The sequence below is a fragment of the Tauraco erythrolophus genome, chromosome Z (assembly GCF_009769465.1).
Source record: "Tauraco erythrolophus isolate bTauEry1 chromosome Z, bTauEry1.pri, whole genome shotgun sequence".
Classification (NCBI taxonomy): domain Eukaryota; kingdom Metazoa; phylum Chordata; class Aves; order Musophagiformes; family Musophagidae; genus Tauraco; species Tauraco erythrolophus.
Genome location: NC_141496.1, coordinates 58423154 through 58439874, shown reverse-complemented (window position 1 = coordinate 58439874; position 16721 = coordinate 58423154). Strand labels below are relative to the sequence as shown.

At 37.9% G+C, this 16721-nt stretch overlaps 1 protein-coding gene across 1 annotated transcript; it reads right to left on the bottom strand.

Annotated features, from left to right (window-relative positions):
• Positions 1–234: 234 nt before the first annotated feature.
• Positions 235–5379, bottom strand: NREP (neuronal regeneration related protein). The gene is made up of 3 exons (XM_086629870.1): positions 5320–5379; positions 4390–4467; positions 235–360 (listed from the first exon to the last, which is right to left on the bottom strand). The coding sequence occupies exons 1-3, from the start codon at positions 5377–5379 to the stop codon at positions 235–237; spliced, it is 264 nt and encodes an 87-aa protein (XP_086485996.1).
• Positions 5380–16721: the final 11342 nt, after the last annotated feature.

Here is a 16721-nt window from a genome sequence, read left to right as displayed (position 1 = left end):
TGTTTGTAAACATGGATTCACAGTGTGAAATTCTGAGAGCTTTCGCTTGAGTCAGAATGTTAAAAACTATTTTTTATGGTACACGTTTGTCCACTGTTATTCTCTAAAGCAAGGCTCAGAGTCCCATAGTTTCTTCTTACACTTGATGATTTACACAGAAACAATTCCCGATATATGACACCATGACCTCATCAAACCCATACACCATATGTAATACAAATGGAGAGATTATGATTAAAAAGAGTAGAGGTAATTGATTTTGGTGAAATGGTGTCCATAGCCATTCTCTGGAACCGGGCCCGCCCCCTCCTCCTCACTTTTCTTCTTGCGATTTACTTCCTTCGAGATGGGGAGACTTCCCTGCAGAGAGGATAAAACAGTATTAGCTGTGCTTCGGAGAAGTCCTTTTGGCAGGGTTCTCCTATCGCCTGTCCTGAGGTGTCCACAGTCCCCTACCTTGAGTTCAGAAGAGCAGCTACTCAACATGGCTTAAACAGCTGTAAATACTGATGCCACAGAGAGCAAAGGATCGCTTAAACACCATGCAAGCCTTGCATCATCTGAGGAACACTTCGCCTGGGGATGAACGAGTGTGCCTCAGCAGCCAAAATGCGGAAGAGTTGAGCCAACGACCATCCTCCAATGCTGCACCAGGGAATTTGGGCATTTGCTGCGGCTGGGGACACCCCAAACATCCCAGCAAAGTTACAGGGGAAGAAGCTGTGAAGTGACAACGCTTTCCGCTGCTCACCGCCAGCTGTATGTCCTTATACTGCTCCTCAAAATTATTTTTCCCACTCTTGCCAAACCAAGCAATTTCTGTACCCTTCATAATAACTGGGACAGCTCAGGCCTAAAACTGCATCTGCAGGTGCTGTGTGTGCATTAGTTCTGGCATACAAATACGGCTGAAAATAAGCAATTACCTATTTTGCACATGTGAAGCACAGGATGCACAGTGTCTCAGCACCGTGAATGCAGCACTCATGGCCACAAATCGACCAATGGCACTGAGCCCCTTTGAAATGATAACTCAGTACCAACTTGGGTAACCAAGAAACTAATGTTAATGGTATTATCTACCAATAAATTAATTTGTTTGCTTACTTTTTTTTAAACCCCAAGCTCTGTTTTATGGTCCCACTTGGCTTCCAACATAAAAGTGCACCTTAGTTATGAAAGGCCATCTTATCGTTAAGAGAATCTTTTACAGCTTAGACCTCTAATCTTAAAAACACCTTACAGCTTAAGCAGCTAGCATATGCTACTAAGTGACTTTCCTATAGTACTTCATTGAAAAGAGCACTCTTAAGGCACTGTAGTGCATAGTGTATTATTTATCTCTGGACAAGTACAGAGATGGTGTGTCATGGCAGCCAGCTGCCTCAGACAGGTTTTTGTTAACCCTACTTAACTGTTCAGTGGCTGAAGTCTATGCCTATTCAGCAAATCATGTGAACATACATTCCAGTTTAAGTATCAGTAGAAAGCCTGAAGGCTAAGCTCATGCTTAACATATTTTGCTGATGCTACGTCACTATAGGATCTTAAAAAGAATTTTAGCTACCAATTTGTTGTAAGTTATGGGAAAAAAAAAATGTAGATTTTGAGTTTAAGAGATCAGAACTGTAAAGGTGTTTTATTGCTTTTATTGCTTAGGACATGTTTGTCGTATAAACAGATCACTTTTAATTTGTTTAAGAAATTGAAATTATCTTCTCCAAGTTCAATTTTTCTGATGCAAGAGTTGTGATCTTCTAAATTAGGAATTAAACACACAGCAGTCTCACAACTACCAAGAAAGTGCAATTTTCAGCAATTTTCCTTTCCTGGTCCTTCAGAGCCGTAATTTTCACTGCAATGTCCATATTTGCTACATTTACTTGCGTTGGGAATGATGCCGCTCCATGGCTTTCCCACTGTCTTTATCACAGGATAACTTCTGCTTTTGGGTAAATGAAGTCCCCCGGGGATCTGCACTGTACACAGCCAGGAGCAGTTTTCAGACTGAACACAGAACAAAATCCTTTCCCAAGGGCACAAGGTGTCCTCTCCCTTTGGGGCATCAGAAAGGGAGAAACGAACAGACTTCGATCAGCACATATGCAGAAGGGCTCTGCAAGCCAGGGCAACAAGTAGGAGTAGAAACATACCTTGCTTTTGCTAGAGCCAAGATGGGGATTTTGCAAGATACAATTTCAGAACGAAAAAATAACACTTAAATTTTAGTGACTGCACAAACATGTTTCCTCACAGGACTCTAGAAAATTCCATCCTCGTGATAATATTTTTGAGTTTTTGTTGACTAAGTTTGCTACTTGTGTATCATTACAGGATATGAGAAGAAAACTAGAAACTTACATATGCAAACAGGCACACCACACAGACCAAAGGTCTGGGCAAATTTCCAAAGGCATTGTGTTGGGCAGTTCCTTTTCAGCTGTGAAAACAATCTCAGTCCTGAAATTCTTCCATACAATCATAAGATTAAAAGTCCCATATGACCTTTCTAGGTCCAGAAATAAATTCTCTTTAAGAAAGGTGTCCTATTATATTTGTTGGTTGCATTAAAACAAAACAAAATTAAAAGCGCATTTTTATCTGAAATAAGTATTTCAAAAAATCTATTAATTTTACTTTATTCTGTCAGTAGTTCAAGCTGTTTAGCATTGAGTATATACAACTGTTGAGCTGAAAGACTGAGCACTTTCTGCAGTCTTCTTCAGAAATTTATCCTGATTAATTTTATAAGACAGATGAAAAAAATTAGATTCTAAAGACACCTAGTTTCTGTTAAGGCTGATACTCTACTGGAAGCTGCATTGCACGCAGTTAATATTCAAGTTGCTTTTGAAGATCAATTGTGAAATAAAATTTGGAGCTAGTTCTAAAAACTGGTCCTTGTAAGCATATGCCAAATCTATCTTTTGAAGAATTACATAAAGGCTAGAAGAAATGCATAGTATTTGAAAAACAGGAATTAAATCACTTTAAAAGGAAAAAAGTATAATATTTTTTGACTAGTTGAGAAACAATTATTCTTCTTTTATAATTTTTTAAGCTATGTACAGCACAAAAATATGGCTATTCATAAATCCAATATAAGACAGCATTGTTGCTAACTGTTCTGCACACAGTCCACAGCTTCATTCTTGTGTTTCAAGAGCAACTTTGTTTAACGATGAATGACAACTTTACTAAAAGCTGCTAGCTTAAAATTTTGAATGAAAAACATCTAGTTAACACACAGCTGATTCATAAAATTAGCAAATTCACTTAATATAAGTATAACCATATATAGCACGTTCATCGTAATCTGGCATTGCTATCAGCCTATTCAGCTGAACTTTTTGAAATACTTTGAACGTTAAGAATGGCAGTACTGCCATATATGTTAATTTAAAAATTGGCATGCTGGCACATGAGTCTGCACATAGCAGACTGCAAATAGCCCAGCAATAAATTTTAGAAGTTCCTTTATAAAGAAACAGTGTGGAAAATACAGTGTTATCCAAATGGAATAGCAGTTTTGTTAACATGGAGCTGGAGTCTAGATAATAATTGAAATTCAATGAAAACAGTTTTCCATGTTCCTTTACTTACCTGCCATTTTTTTTTGCCTGATTTTGTGTCAGTAATGAAAGGGAATATGAAAATAAAACTTGTACATTGTGGTTCTGAGTAACTGTTGCATTTTCTGAGTAACCGTTTTATTTTCCTACTCAAATTTCATATCTAGTTTCACATTTATAAAACCAGGGATGGTAACAGAACAAAATCTTATGAATCTTGTCTGACAAGCCACGTCTTCTGCATTTATGTTGGGGTACTTCTTGTCAAACTCAAAAGAAAACTGCCATGTGTTGTATGCTTGTTACTCAAGCCAGGTAAAGCAGAAGCAGAAAACTTAACAAAAGAAAAAGAAAAACACCACCACCTCCTTTCTCCTCCTGCATTATCATTGACTTTTTCATCTGTATTGCTAAGAAAGAATTGCCAAAATCAAGCATTTAAAACTCAGATGTCAAGCTTGTAAAATCATGAGACAGGCTTAAGAAATATGAGCTCTTGAAAATTAGTATGTTTTCTTTCTGACATGTAGCCAGCAAGAGTCCATGTTTTCTGCAAGCCTGAAGGCTAAAAACATAATTTTAAAATGAAAGCTGAAATCCTCACTTAACTGCCCGGCTCAAGCAGCCAAGGCTTAAAGAAAAATAGAATACCATGAGACTCGTGATGAAATCATGAGAGCTGGCTGCTCTCTTGAAGCAATCATGAAATAAAATCCGTTGAACTTTCAATGTTCGATTTTGTTGGTTGTTTTTTTTTTTCAGAAAACTTTCATCTTAGTAAACTATTAAATGAAAGAAATTACATAAATAACTTTACCTTTGGAAATCTCCCATCCTCTCGGCTGGTTGGAAAGATTTTCTGGCTTAACCAAATCGTTAACCTTGGTTGATAAACCTGTAGTGACATAAATATATACAATTTCTTACTAACAAAGAGAGATTCATTAAATGCAATCAAATGCTGTTCATGTGACAGACCACATTACTAAAACTGAGAGTGTAATGTCAGTTGAGCTTGGCCCAGAGACTTAGCTGCGTTTTATGCTCAGTACATATTTTTGAGTACCCATGACAACAAGACCTGTCTCTAGAGTATTTGGACTATATTGTTTATGGCATTCAACAGGCTTTTTAAAAGGGCATAGGACTAATTTTTTAAAAATCTCTTTAAGAAATTCTGTATAAGAGGTCGTCTGTTCTAATAAACTTACTGAGGATATTGTAAGCACATGCCCATTCTCTTCTGTCAGAATTCACTTGTGAAAGACTGCTTAATGGAGATCATTACCTTTGCTGATGACTGCAGGAGACACGAGCAACACACCTTTGATTATCTTTTCACAACAAACTGTGAACTAGAACTACTTTCTAAGGTCATTGACACAGCTATAATTCTGTGTTAGCACCCTATATTTCAGACATTAAGAGAATTCCAACACATTATAAAAGACATATAATATCATAGCTGGCAGCAAGATTTAATGGTTAAGGTATTGGCCTATGACTGCTACAGGAAAATTTTCCTATGGAAAATGGGTGAGATCCAAAGCTGGCCACTGACTGCGGTGGGAAGCTAGAGTGAATAAATGCCAGGCTAATACACCTCAGTTACAGTGAATCTGAGCTGGAAACATCCCATGCTTCAGTTCCTCAACTTCAGGATGAAGATTAGAGCATTTCTTCATCTCGCTATCATTGAACACTGAAGTGGTCAGGTATAAATTGCATATGACGCTGAAGATCTTACTTTCTTGATAGGTCTGCCTCCGGGGTCTTTGAGGTTTTGTGAATTGAACTCTTTCTGCATAATGCCTCAGTCTCAAACTGTCAATGTTTTGAGCTGAACATTATCAATTACACTATTCAAACTTGTTTCTACTTCAGGAATCAAAACTTGCCTTGTCACTTAAATTCCCGGTGGGTTGGCTTTACTCACCTGCTTACTATTGTATTTATATGGAAACTTGAGGAATGTTTTCAGTTCTTAGAATTGCATGTTGACTATTAGTTGTCACATCTGGATTAGATGTAGCTTGGAGAAATTATCAGAAGACTACTTGAATCATCTTTCCAAGAGAAAATCCTGAACTCTACTATAAAGTAGGAAACCAAAGAGGGAAATTTAAAACTCATAGCCTAAGGCAGTGCCTGTGCCGATAACCCTATATGTCTATAGCATCCCTATTAATATTTTAATGGGAATAAAATAAGCACCTGGAGCTAACAGACAAAGAAAGGACTCTCACATTCACAAGAACTTAGAGGGACTGCAGTTTGAGGGTGGATTTTGGGAATGAGGCAGGAGGAAAAAAGTATAAATTGTTAAGATATACACATAACTATACTCCAGGGTTGAAAAACAAAATGAAAAAAAACACAAACCCACCACTCCCACCAAAAAACCCTACACAACCCTACAAATTACTATCTTTCACAGTAATTTTCTATGGAGAATAAAATATCAGTAATAACTTATTTTCTTAATATCTCTTCAAAAACAGCTACTGTGGCCAATATTGGTAGATAGGAATCACATGGATGTACTCCACGTGCAGTAACTTTCTGCTATAGAATCATAGAATCATTAGGGCTGGAAGGGACCTTCAAAGGTCATCTAGTCCAACCCCCCTGCAAGGAACAGGGATATCTCCAACTAGATCAGGTTGCTCAGGGCCTCATCCAACCGGGCCTTGAACGTCTCCAGGGATGGAGCATCCACCACCTCTCTGGGCAACCTGTTCCAGTGTTCTACAACTCTCATGGTAAAAAATTTTTTCCTAATATCCAACCTGAATCTACCTCCCTCTATTTTAAAACCATTACCGCTTGTCCTATCACAACTGGCCCTCCTGAACAGCCTCTCCCCATCTTTCTTGTAGGCCCCCTTGAGGTACTGGAAGACCGCTATAAGGTCACCCCGGAGCCTCCTCTTCTCCAGGCTGAACAGCCCCAACTATATTTGTACCAAAGTCCTGAATGGGCAGCCAAAAGACTTTAAGTGTCTGTCTTGTGATCAATGCTGAAAGGCCAGGGTATCATGATTTAGATACTGGCTAAATGGAAGAAGATTCTGGAATGGAAAAGGTACTGCTGTAGAAGAGTCCACTCAGGACTTACTACAATCCACCACGAGAGAAAAAAAAAAAAGGGAGGAAAAAAAGGATGTCTTGCCATGCTACATGCTTTATAAAACGCAGAAACTACTTAGATGTTCAAATACACTGATAACTAGAGTGTTAGAAAAACACAGCAAGAACTTTTAGTCAATTACAGCAGCTCAAGACAACTGATATTAATGTTGCAAGATGAGCTACAGAGAGAGAAAAAGTGCAAAGCAATGCTCCATTACAGAGTATGATGTAAGGCTTACAACATTCCAGCTGTTAGCATGAAGCAAACACTTCTAAATAAATGCTTCCATTGATACACACCATATTTTCATTTCTTAGTACTTCCTGTGTACTTCTTAGTACTACCTTCCTACTATCTGAGTACAGGCTTTGCTTAAATAACCAAAGTATAAGGATTCAGAACAGAATTACCAAACTTTAGGGTGGACTGAAAACTAAAGTTACTGCAAGATTATAACATGCATAAGAATAATATTCCAACTCCAACTGATAGCCCCCATATTTGGCAATCACTAGTAAAAAAAAAAAAAAGCTAGTAAACTTCATCCGTAAATTATCAGAGTGGATAGCCCTAAACATCTAACAGCATTATTACCCTTGGAAGCCTGCCTTTGTGGCGGAACATGTGATACACAAAACCATTCACTCTCACTTTGAGAAGTCAGGGGGAAAGAAACCCACTGATCTGGGAAGTGTTGTCTGAAAAAGTGTTCTGTAACAACAAGTAATTCTGCCTGAAACATCGAGGCCAACCTCAGATAGACAATTATGAGCAATGAGGAATAAATATGGTTTTAATTCTTTAGCCTCCATTCTCTTGAAAATATACAAATAGTAAAAATTAAGACTAAAAATCAGAAAAAGAAAAGGTGGAGGAAAATAAATGCTCAGTGTATTTACTATCTCTAACAGCACCCAGACTCCAGAACTACTTAACTGCTACTGTTTTTTCAAAACCAGAAGGATTTCCAGGGTAGACTTGTCTTCTTTTCTCCTCTGCTCAACAAACCAAGGAACTTCTTTTTTGCTATTGCAAAGGCTCTATTTAACCAGCATTTCAAAACTCCAGTGACTATTCTTCCATTTTAAGCCATGTCCTCTTTAAAACCAATAGTAGGGGAGCACAAAGTGTTGCTCAGCTTTAAAACAGATACATAAAATAATTTTAATGGAGCTGGACTAAATCTACTGTATCAGTCACATCAAAACACTAAAATTAATTTCTTGCTACTCACTTTTCATTCCTACACACTAAAACCATCTTTCAAACATTAAGGTACCTTTATCACATGAGGAAAAAAACCACACAAAACAAAACAGATTTAAGACATGTTAAACTTAGAAAAATGCATGCACTCCTGTTAAGCATTCCCAAAATTTTTATAGTTGAGAAACAAATAAGAAAGCCCTCAGAGTTACTTTTTCTGTCCTTTTTTTTTTTTCTTTTCTTTTTCTTTTCCCGTGGACCACAGCTGAACTCCTGTCCATCAAGTCTTGTTCAAGACTTGCAGGAGTTGAATTCAACTGCAGTCTGGATCTCCAAACTGCAAGGTTAATGAAGAACACAAACTGCTCTGAGTACACCAGCCACCACTTTTTGAGAAGTTTCAGATAATTTCTTTATCATAGAAACCACTGCTGCAGGGAGGGTGAAATGAAAACAAAAAGGAAATTATGACAAGTACTATAGAAATTCCTAATTCCAAATAAAAGGTGATCATCTCGAGTAATTCTGCATTAGCCTATGTAGGAGAGGAAAAAAAAGGGCGGGGAGAAAAAAGAATATTTACTATACAGATTAGAAGTCTAATAGCAGACATAGACAGCCATGTGCTGAGGAGCGCGGGGACAAAATCATAGAGGTATGTGTTGAAGATAAGGAAAGAAAGAGGCACGCTCTTCCCTTCCACAGCACTAGACCTATGCTTGTGCAGTTTTGAGGGCTGAGGGTCCTGTGTCTCTGTTGTGCCTAATCCAGAATGAAGAGTGGCCATCCTCCTGCCGTGCGTGCTCTTCTGGGGATGGAACGTGTAGCCAGAAGGAAACACTGCTCCTCATTTCTTTACCTGTATTTCTTTAAAGTAGTTCAGGGATTTTTCATCACTATTGCTCTGTGTTGCAATGACACAAATGAATGTTACTAAGGTCCCTACAGGAAAAATTGTAGATTATGTCCTTTCTGGCTGGTCTCAGCACCGCTGAAAGCGTCTAGCAGATTTTTTTTTTCCTAAATTGGGTCCTGATGCATTTTCTTTTGCAGAAAAAAATGTAACATAGTTGCCTGCTAAGTTGAAACAGTTATAACTTTGCAGTTTCTTAAAGTTCCTTGTGGCAGCTGGTTAGTGCAGTATTTTCTTCCCAGGACATTATACCAAGAGCTTCTCAGTCCTCCAAGAGCCTCTCACTGCAGTAAAAAGTTCTCTGTGTAACCAACAGCCCACCATAACAATCCAGATGCATAAACAGCCCCTTCACTGAAAATGCTACTGCACCACTGCTTGAACACCAAGCAAATAATTCTTAAAAAAAAAAAAAAAAAAAAAAAAAAAAATTAAACAAAACTAGAAGGAAAGCTTGTGCTAGGATAATGCATTTACTTCAGTGCAAGTGGTAAACTAATGCTCCCATCTGCAGTGGTTTATTTTTAACACTGTGAGAGGAATGTTATGAAAGCATATGATATTAATGTCCACCATGTTCCAAACCTAGTGCGCAGGATTTAAGACATTCAGCAACTGTCAGCAGAATGGTTGCTGCTTCTCAAGGGTTTGGTTGGGTAGCAGTCTGCTGTCAATCAGCTTTGTCTTCTGAATCTTCTGGAGAGGCGAATGAGAGGGCAACATCAAGAGTGCTCATTGTTACTCCTTATTTCCAAGAGTCAGTGAAGTTTTGACAAACCCTTGTCAAGTTTAAGAAGCTGTACTCACGATCAAGCGGGAGACCGTGGTTGTGACAGGTGGACTCAAACAGGCGCAGTGAGGAAGCTTTCCCTCTTGAAGCATCAGAAACCACAACTTGCCCAAGTTAAAATGCAACTTAGTTACCTTAGCTTAATTGTTTAAAAAGACTGTGAACATGTGGTTTAGCAGCTGTGAGGACTGCCAATTTTGTGAACTTCCTAACTTCTTTTGCACAGCTCTGCATCACAAGTCGGAGCCTCTGGTTGAGGTACAGTGACAGTTATCCCCAACAACCTGCCTTCACATTTTCAGTATACTGTCAGGGCAGCAGGTTTTTCTATCAGTCCTGCTTCCCACATCAGTGCCATGAACATTCAAAAATCAGTAAGGGGGAAAAAAAAAATTACAATCATTTCACTGGGTCAATTCCACACAGTAGATAAAGGCGGGTAAGTGGCTTGAGAGAACGGATGAAGAGTTAGACGACCATCCTCCTCCTGGCTGGGATTGCTCGAAGTGGCCCGCCTTTTGGTGAGACTTTACCTACCCTTACAGTAAGAATTAATATATGGCAGTATCTCAGCAGAACATGGGAGGACAACTGCACACCTGAACTTGCCTTTGACTTCTGTGCATCAGCATCCTTTGCTGGCTCTGCCTTTTCATGGGGAGAATATTACTGATGCTTTTTATTCCTCCCCATCTGATGACTCAAACTCACAACCACATCGAGATTAAAAAGCCTAAATGAGACAAGTACACTTTTCCTTGCATCCCCCTCTGCACGTTGCACATGAATTAGCAAGTTTATTCATTAGAGGTTTTCAGCAGTCCTTGTTCATCACTTCTTCAATTTCTGTCAGTTTCACAGAATAGGATGTCATCTGCTCCTTCCATACACAACATAAGGAAGTGACCTTGGAAGTAGTTTTTCTAGATTTTAAGTACAAAACTTGTCATATAAACCCATCGTCATCCATTGTTTCTTCCATCATTCTTAAAGCTTCTATTCTGCAAGTTACACTGAACTGTCTGCTCCTATGTAGCCTCCTACCGTTGATCATCTGTATTCTTCAAAGAATTCATTCCTGTCCTCATCCATACCATATAGGTTGCATCTTTTATATATTACTTACAGCATTCTATGACATGTATAAGAAAACTATCTGAGTAACTGTGCAAAATTTTCTAAGACATGCTTTTAAGACTAATGGGCTCTACTGCTGCAGAGCCCCTTGCTGCAGGAAAGGATACTAGTACAAGCTAAGCACTTGGAGCAGGTGCAGTTTTCCAAACGGTCTCTTACGTGACTCCTGGCCTCCAAAACAGATTGAGTATGGTGTTGAGGAGGGGGAAAACACAAGCTGATTTAGCTTGTGCATATAGTCAGCACACTCCTGCCAAATTCTTTAGCTGGTGAGAACCCTCAACAGAAACTTTAGCTGTCTTCTGTCATACATGATTGAATGAGGTTAGTTATAGAAAATACTTTCTTTTTCCTTGGAGAGGAATCCCCCCCACACCATCTGAGTGTAACGGAAAATTCAGGAAGAGAGATCAATTTGCACTTTTCTGCACAAGTCAGGATGAATCTAGCTTGTGTGCTACAAGTGCTTTCATAATGCTTTTCTTCTTCACTAATATAAAAAATACATTGCAAAGCATTGTTAATATTTACCATGCATATGAAGAGTAAGAGAAAAAGAAATCAAGAGGTACATTGTGAACATTGTCATAAAAGCTCATTCAACTTCTGACTGAATTCACGAGTTGAACAAAGATACTCATTATCAGAGTATCACACTCCTTGAAAGGAAAAATGCAATTATTTCAGAACAATAACAAGAAACAAATGTATATTACATGGAAAGGTCCATCAACCAATAAAATGGCTGCAAACTACCTTATTCCATCTGTAAATTTCTGTTCATTGACTCTGAAACCGTAAAACACTACAGAAATCGAAATAACCAAATGAGCCCTCCAGAAAACCAAACTCAAAACCCAGTGGAACCCAGCACCTTTTCCACTTCATTTGGTTTGCCTCTGCACTACAATGGTAGTTCGTATTTTGCAAAGTAGTTTTGTTATTTTGCTTAACATGCACACACAGAAAAACAACAGTAACAAGCCTGAGAATTAAAATAGTTTTTCAGAGAATAATATATGAGTTTTTAATTTGCTTTTCAAGCATATTAGGGTAACAAAAAGTTTAAATAGTAACCATTTGTATCTACACCTAATAGCAACTGCAGAACGAGGTGCAGAAGCAAGTCTATTGTTACAAACTTAGGTGAACACACAGCATGGCAGCAAAATTCAGGACCAAAGTCAAGATCTTCAGTAGCTTCATTCCCAATGCTGACAAATTACTGGAGCAACAGAGGAGGAACAAAAGCAGCATGGTCACCAGCTGACCAAAAAGTCCATTTAGCCCAATTCCCTTGCTTCATCAAGTTTTGATCTCAAGGGAAAGACCAGCAAGAACAGTGGCCAGTAAGGGAATTCTGAAGAAAGAATAAGAACAGAGACAGTCCCAAGTAATGCTTCTCCTGTGTGCTCTCCCAGTTCCCTCCTTCCAATTTCAGAGTATACAAAATGCATACACCAAGCTGAATCCCAAAACATGCTTCATTTTTCAATTTCATATAAATTTTCTAAATTAATGGCCTGAATACTGTAACTTACAGAAGACAATACAACGCGTTGGACTAAAACTGTTTTGTTTGTTCGTTTAATTTTGTTTAAATTTCTCACACATACCAGAAAGATGGCAAGAATTCCAACAAGTGATGTGTTCTCCAAGTGGTGGCAAGCTCACTGCCTCTGTTGACTGCTTTCCTGCAGAGCCCAGCCACGAAAGCCTTTCCCCTTGTGAGGTACCAACCTCTTGCCCCATCAGCATATTTCAGGCAAGTATTAAAAGCCCCAGTGGTACTCTTGGAAATGAGAGACAGAACCACATTATACAGCCAGTACTTACCTCATCAAAAGAGATATAATGACCACAGCTGACGATATTGTAACAGGTGCTTCAAAGCATTATGGTACATTTACCTGCAGTAATCCTATTACCAGCACCTAGTGTCATTTAATGTAGCTCAACTGCTGCTCCAAATACAAAAGCACTAACGGTATCATGTATGTTATATATATTAAAAGTAATAAAACATCCGTGAGTGCTGAGACTCATCTAATGAGGAGAAACACAGGAAAAGAACTTTTCCTGCCAAGTATTGTTTCTGGGTTTTGTTCGTGTTGCCTTGTATAATTACTTAGTTGAGAAATTAAGGGTAAGGACATTTAGCAACATTTCCATGGGATTTTCTTCTGCCGGCAGGAATAGTTAATTAATCTCATACCCTCTCATGATGGGGATTTATCACAGCTACAACCATGTTGAAACAAAGAAGGAAGTTCTGTTCCTCTCTAACTTAAGTCTTTTGAGCAGCCCTACAATGCCAATGTAGTGCCTTCTAAGCATCAGTGCTGTAAGAATTCAAGAGTGCTTTCAGTTCATGTACATACTAAGCCAAGGCTCATACCACCTTCAGTGAGAATACACAAATTTCTTTAAACTTTTTTCAACTTACTGTCACACGGGTACGCTATGCTAGTAGACAGGCAATAAGGTCAGTGTTAACAAAATTAATCTAGAAACACTTCTTCCTGCAGGATGAGAAAACGCCACCTGAGGCAGCGGTTCTGAGGTGGGTTTTTTCATATTTGGTATTTACAGAAGGAAACATCAGGAACGCTCCCAGGAACATCTACAGAAGGATCCATTCAGTTGTGCTACTGCAAATTTGCCAGACCTGCAGTCTAAATTGAAGTTCATGTAACACTCAAACAATGATTCATAGTATCATTCTACACTAAACATTTGAAAAGAACATTTTTGCACTTTTCCAGATTGCACCCTCAGCCAATATGGTTTAATGAGGTGAATAAATATTTGAAATAAAAACGAAATACAAATATTTAAAAATATTTTTATTAAACTATCCTGTCCCAGTCAATGATACTAACTGAATTACTTTAATTAAGTTGTTCTAAGGCTATTAAGTGTAGTCCCTCTCCCTTCTCTTTAGCCATACACACAACGATAAGAGTTCAGGTGTGGGGCACCAGTTTTCCAAAGCAAAATGACAGAAAAGATTGTTGGTGAAGGCTTTAGATCCCAAGACTTAAAATTCAACATCTGACTGCAGTATTACAAGACATATGTTAATTCTTATTTCTGATTTTCCAAGATTTCAGCCTTTGTGAAAAAAGTTCTGTAAAGATTTGTCCTAACAACGTATTATGCAAACCTCCAATTCCATGTGTCAATGCAACTCTGTTCAGATAAAGTATGCCAGTGCGTAGTTACAAAATTTTAGGACCCAGAGTATGTATGTTTGTGACTAGGTAGAAACACATATATACAGATCTCTTGTCTTTTATTGTGCATATGAACAGTACCACAGAAATACCCACAGTATCCATAGCTTTGGACAAAAATTATTTTTCTTAAAATTCTACTTCAAATTTGTCTAGCCATAATCAAGTAAAGGTGTTTTTCCTGCACAGCTGAACAGCTGACTTGGCAAAAGTATCACAAAAAGTAAGTTTGTATTGCTGCTTATTTACTGTGTAAGCTGGAAAGGCTTTAATTCTCCCTAAGTTTTCAGTAATGAAGTAGCACTGAGCAAACTGCACTCAATGTATTCTTCATGCACCAATACATAAGCGTAATAAAAAAGCACAATATACACATTCGGATGGTCAAAAGTGCTCAGCTTTCATCCCTCTCTATCATTTCTCTTGAACAAATTCTGCCCATGGCTACACACGGACAGAAGAGGATCTGATATAGTCCTACAGCTCCTGTGCAGTTCTGAACTACCATAAAGGAGATTCCAGACTTGGTACCAGTCAACAAGGAAGTATGAGTTTTCTCCCACCGGACCACTGGTATCTTAGTATTAGGCTGGACACAATGTCTTATCCTAGTGTCTCGTCCTTATTCCTCAGAGCATATAAAAGGTTCAAAATAATGCCTGCCTCTGCCAGACTAATCCCAGGCTCCGTTCTCCACAGGTAATCCTAAAGCTATGAACAGTTGTTCCAACTAAGGTGAAGTCATTTTATAGACATAAAATTACAGAACGTGTAAAGATATCTTCATATAACTCACTGGAAAAAGGTTGGTAATGGCTAAACTGGGATGGAATCTTAAATATAAACTTTGCCTCATAAATTTCTTCACCTAACTCAAATGACGTTACACATTTCCCTATGAATTGAAAAAAAAAAAACCTGAAATGGGATGGAGACTCTTTTTCTCTTCAACCGAATGCAGATTGCCATTTCTTTCTCTCTGACTTAATGAAGAAAAGCTATTCCCTCAACTGCTTTTTTTCTCCAAAAAGCCATCATGCCATTTTTCTCTTTTTTTCCCCAAGTAAGACTATCAAATGCAGAGAATGCAAACGATAGAACAACCTCAAAACTGATCAAGTTCAGGCAAGGATATGCTACAGGAAGTGTTCAGCCCAAATGCCACCCCTCCAGGGCCTTTTTGCTTTGGGATGACACAGCTATACTTGTACAACACCTAGCCTAGAGATTCCACACAATCAGTGCTTAAGAAGAAAGCCATTTAACTGTGGTAAGTCAGAAGTAAATTAATGAGCTGCTCTAGAATGTATTTTGTTTATTTTCAGGTAGGTCAAAATTAAATTATTAACAAGGTATCTGTTTACAGATATACACTGTTATTAGTGTTATTAATTTAAATTCTTTAGTGCCTTTACTGCAAACTCTCAGAACTGAAGTCCAGAAATGAACTGCCATGTGAGCAGAGGAAAAGCACACACCTGAGTGCTTTAGAAGCAAACAAACAGATCACTTTATCAGGTGTCTAAGATGCCTGTTTGATTTCTTTCTTTGAAAACAAGTATTTACCATTAAAAAAAAGCCTTTTCTGTTTTTCCTAAAAGTTTTCTGTGAGGTCACAGAAAAGTGGACTTAATACTTCCTTACCCTCACTCTTCTAACAAGATCGTTTATTTCAATGACTGGATCACATAGGCCAAACTAATGTTTAAAACAATTTTTTTTTTCCAGTTAGAATGCTTTTTAAAAATCTTAATTAGCACTAAAATCTAAATTTGTATGTTATGACATACAGCATGGTATACAGAAATTCTAGCATTTCAAATAAAAATAGCAATTAAAATCACCTCAGGACTTTATACTTTGCAAATAAACATAAAAGGTCCTTCCTTCCTTTAGGGGGTCACTTAAGCAAATATATTATACACAAGTAAGGACAGATCCTTAAACGGCAGGTCTTCTTGTGTAAGGTGGCTCAGAACATCCATAAGTTATTTATAAGAAGAATAGGAAGTACATTTTTCTGCCTTTGTACTTCTTTTTAAACTATTGATGATGTTATTATACAGCTCCAAGAAAGATTAATTAACCAGGTATGAGGAAATAATAATTCCGAGTCTAGGAAAAGCAGAAGCAGCACTGAAAACTAACCTGCTAAGTTGTTTGCATTTACTTGTAAGCAATTCAAGAAACATTTAATGGAGTAAGAAGAGGAAGAAATCAAGCAGGTAAGAGAGTAAGTTAAATCAAGAATTCACTAGTTCTCACTCAGCAAGTTTTTCCTAGTCACTCCTAATTTTACTGTAGGCTTAACTAAACAATTAATGAACTTTCAGTTTAGCAAATGAATAAGCAGGCCATTTTTCCACATTTTTTAAGATTTAGTACAGCCTGGTGAAATGTATCAGCTAAATTTTCACTGATCAATGAAAGCAGAATAGAGCCTTTGCATATGCTGTTATATTTAAAAAATAAAAATAAAAAAGTAAGGACTTTTTCAATCATGTATTTCAGTGCAGAAAGTGTGTAAAGGAGATTTTTCCTGCAATTTAGAATGGCTAAAGAGACATTTATTCCAAGTGTTTATTCCATATTACAAGAAATATGCCAAAGACAAGTGTGTCCACTACTGCAAGGAATGTATGTCAGTGGTCCGACTTCAAATTACATTCAGTGTTACTGTGCCAAAAGTGAAAGAAAGGGAAAAAAAGGGTGGTGAAGGTGGAAGAGATTCTGCC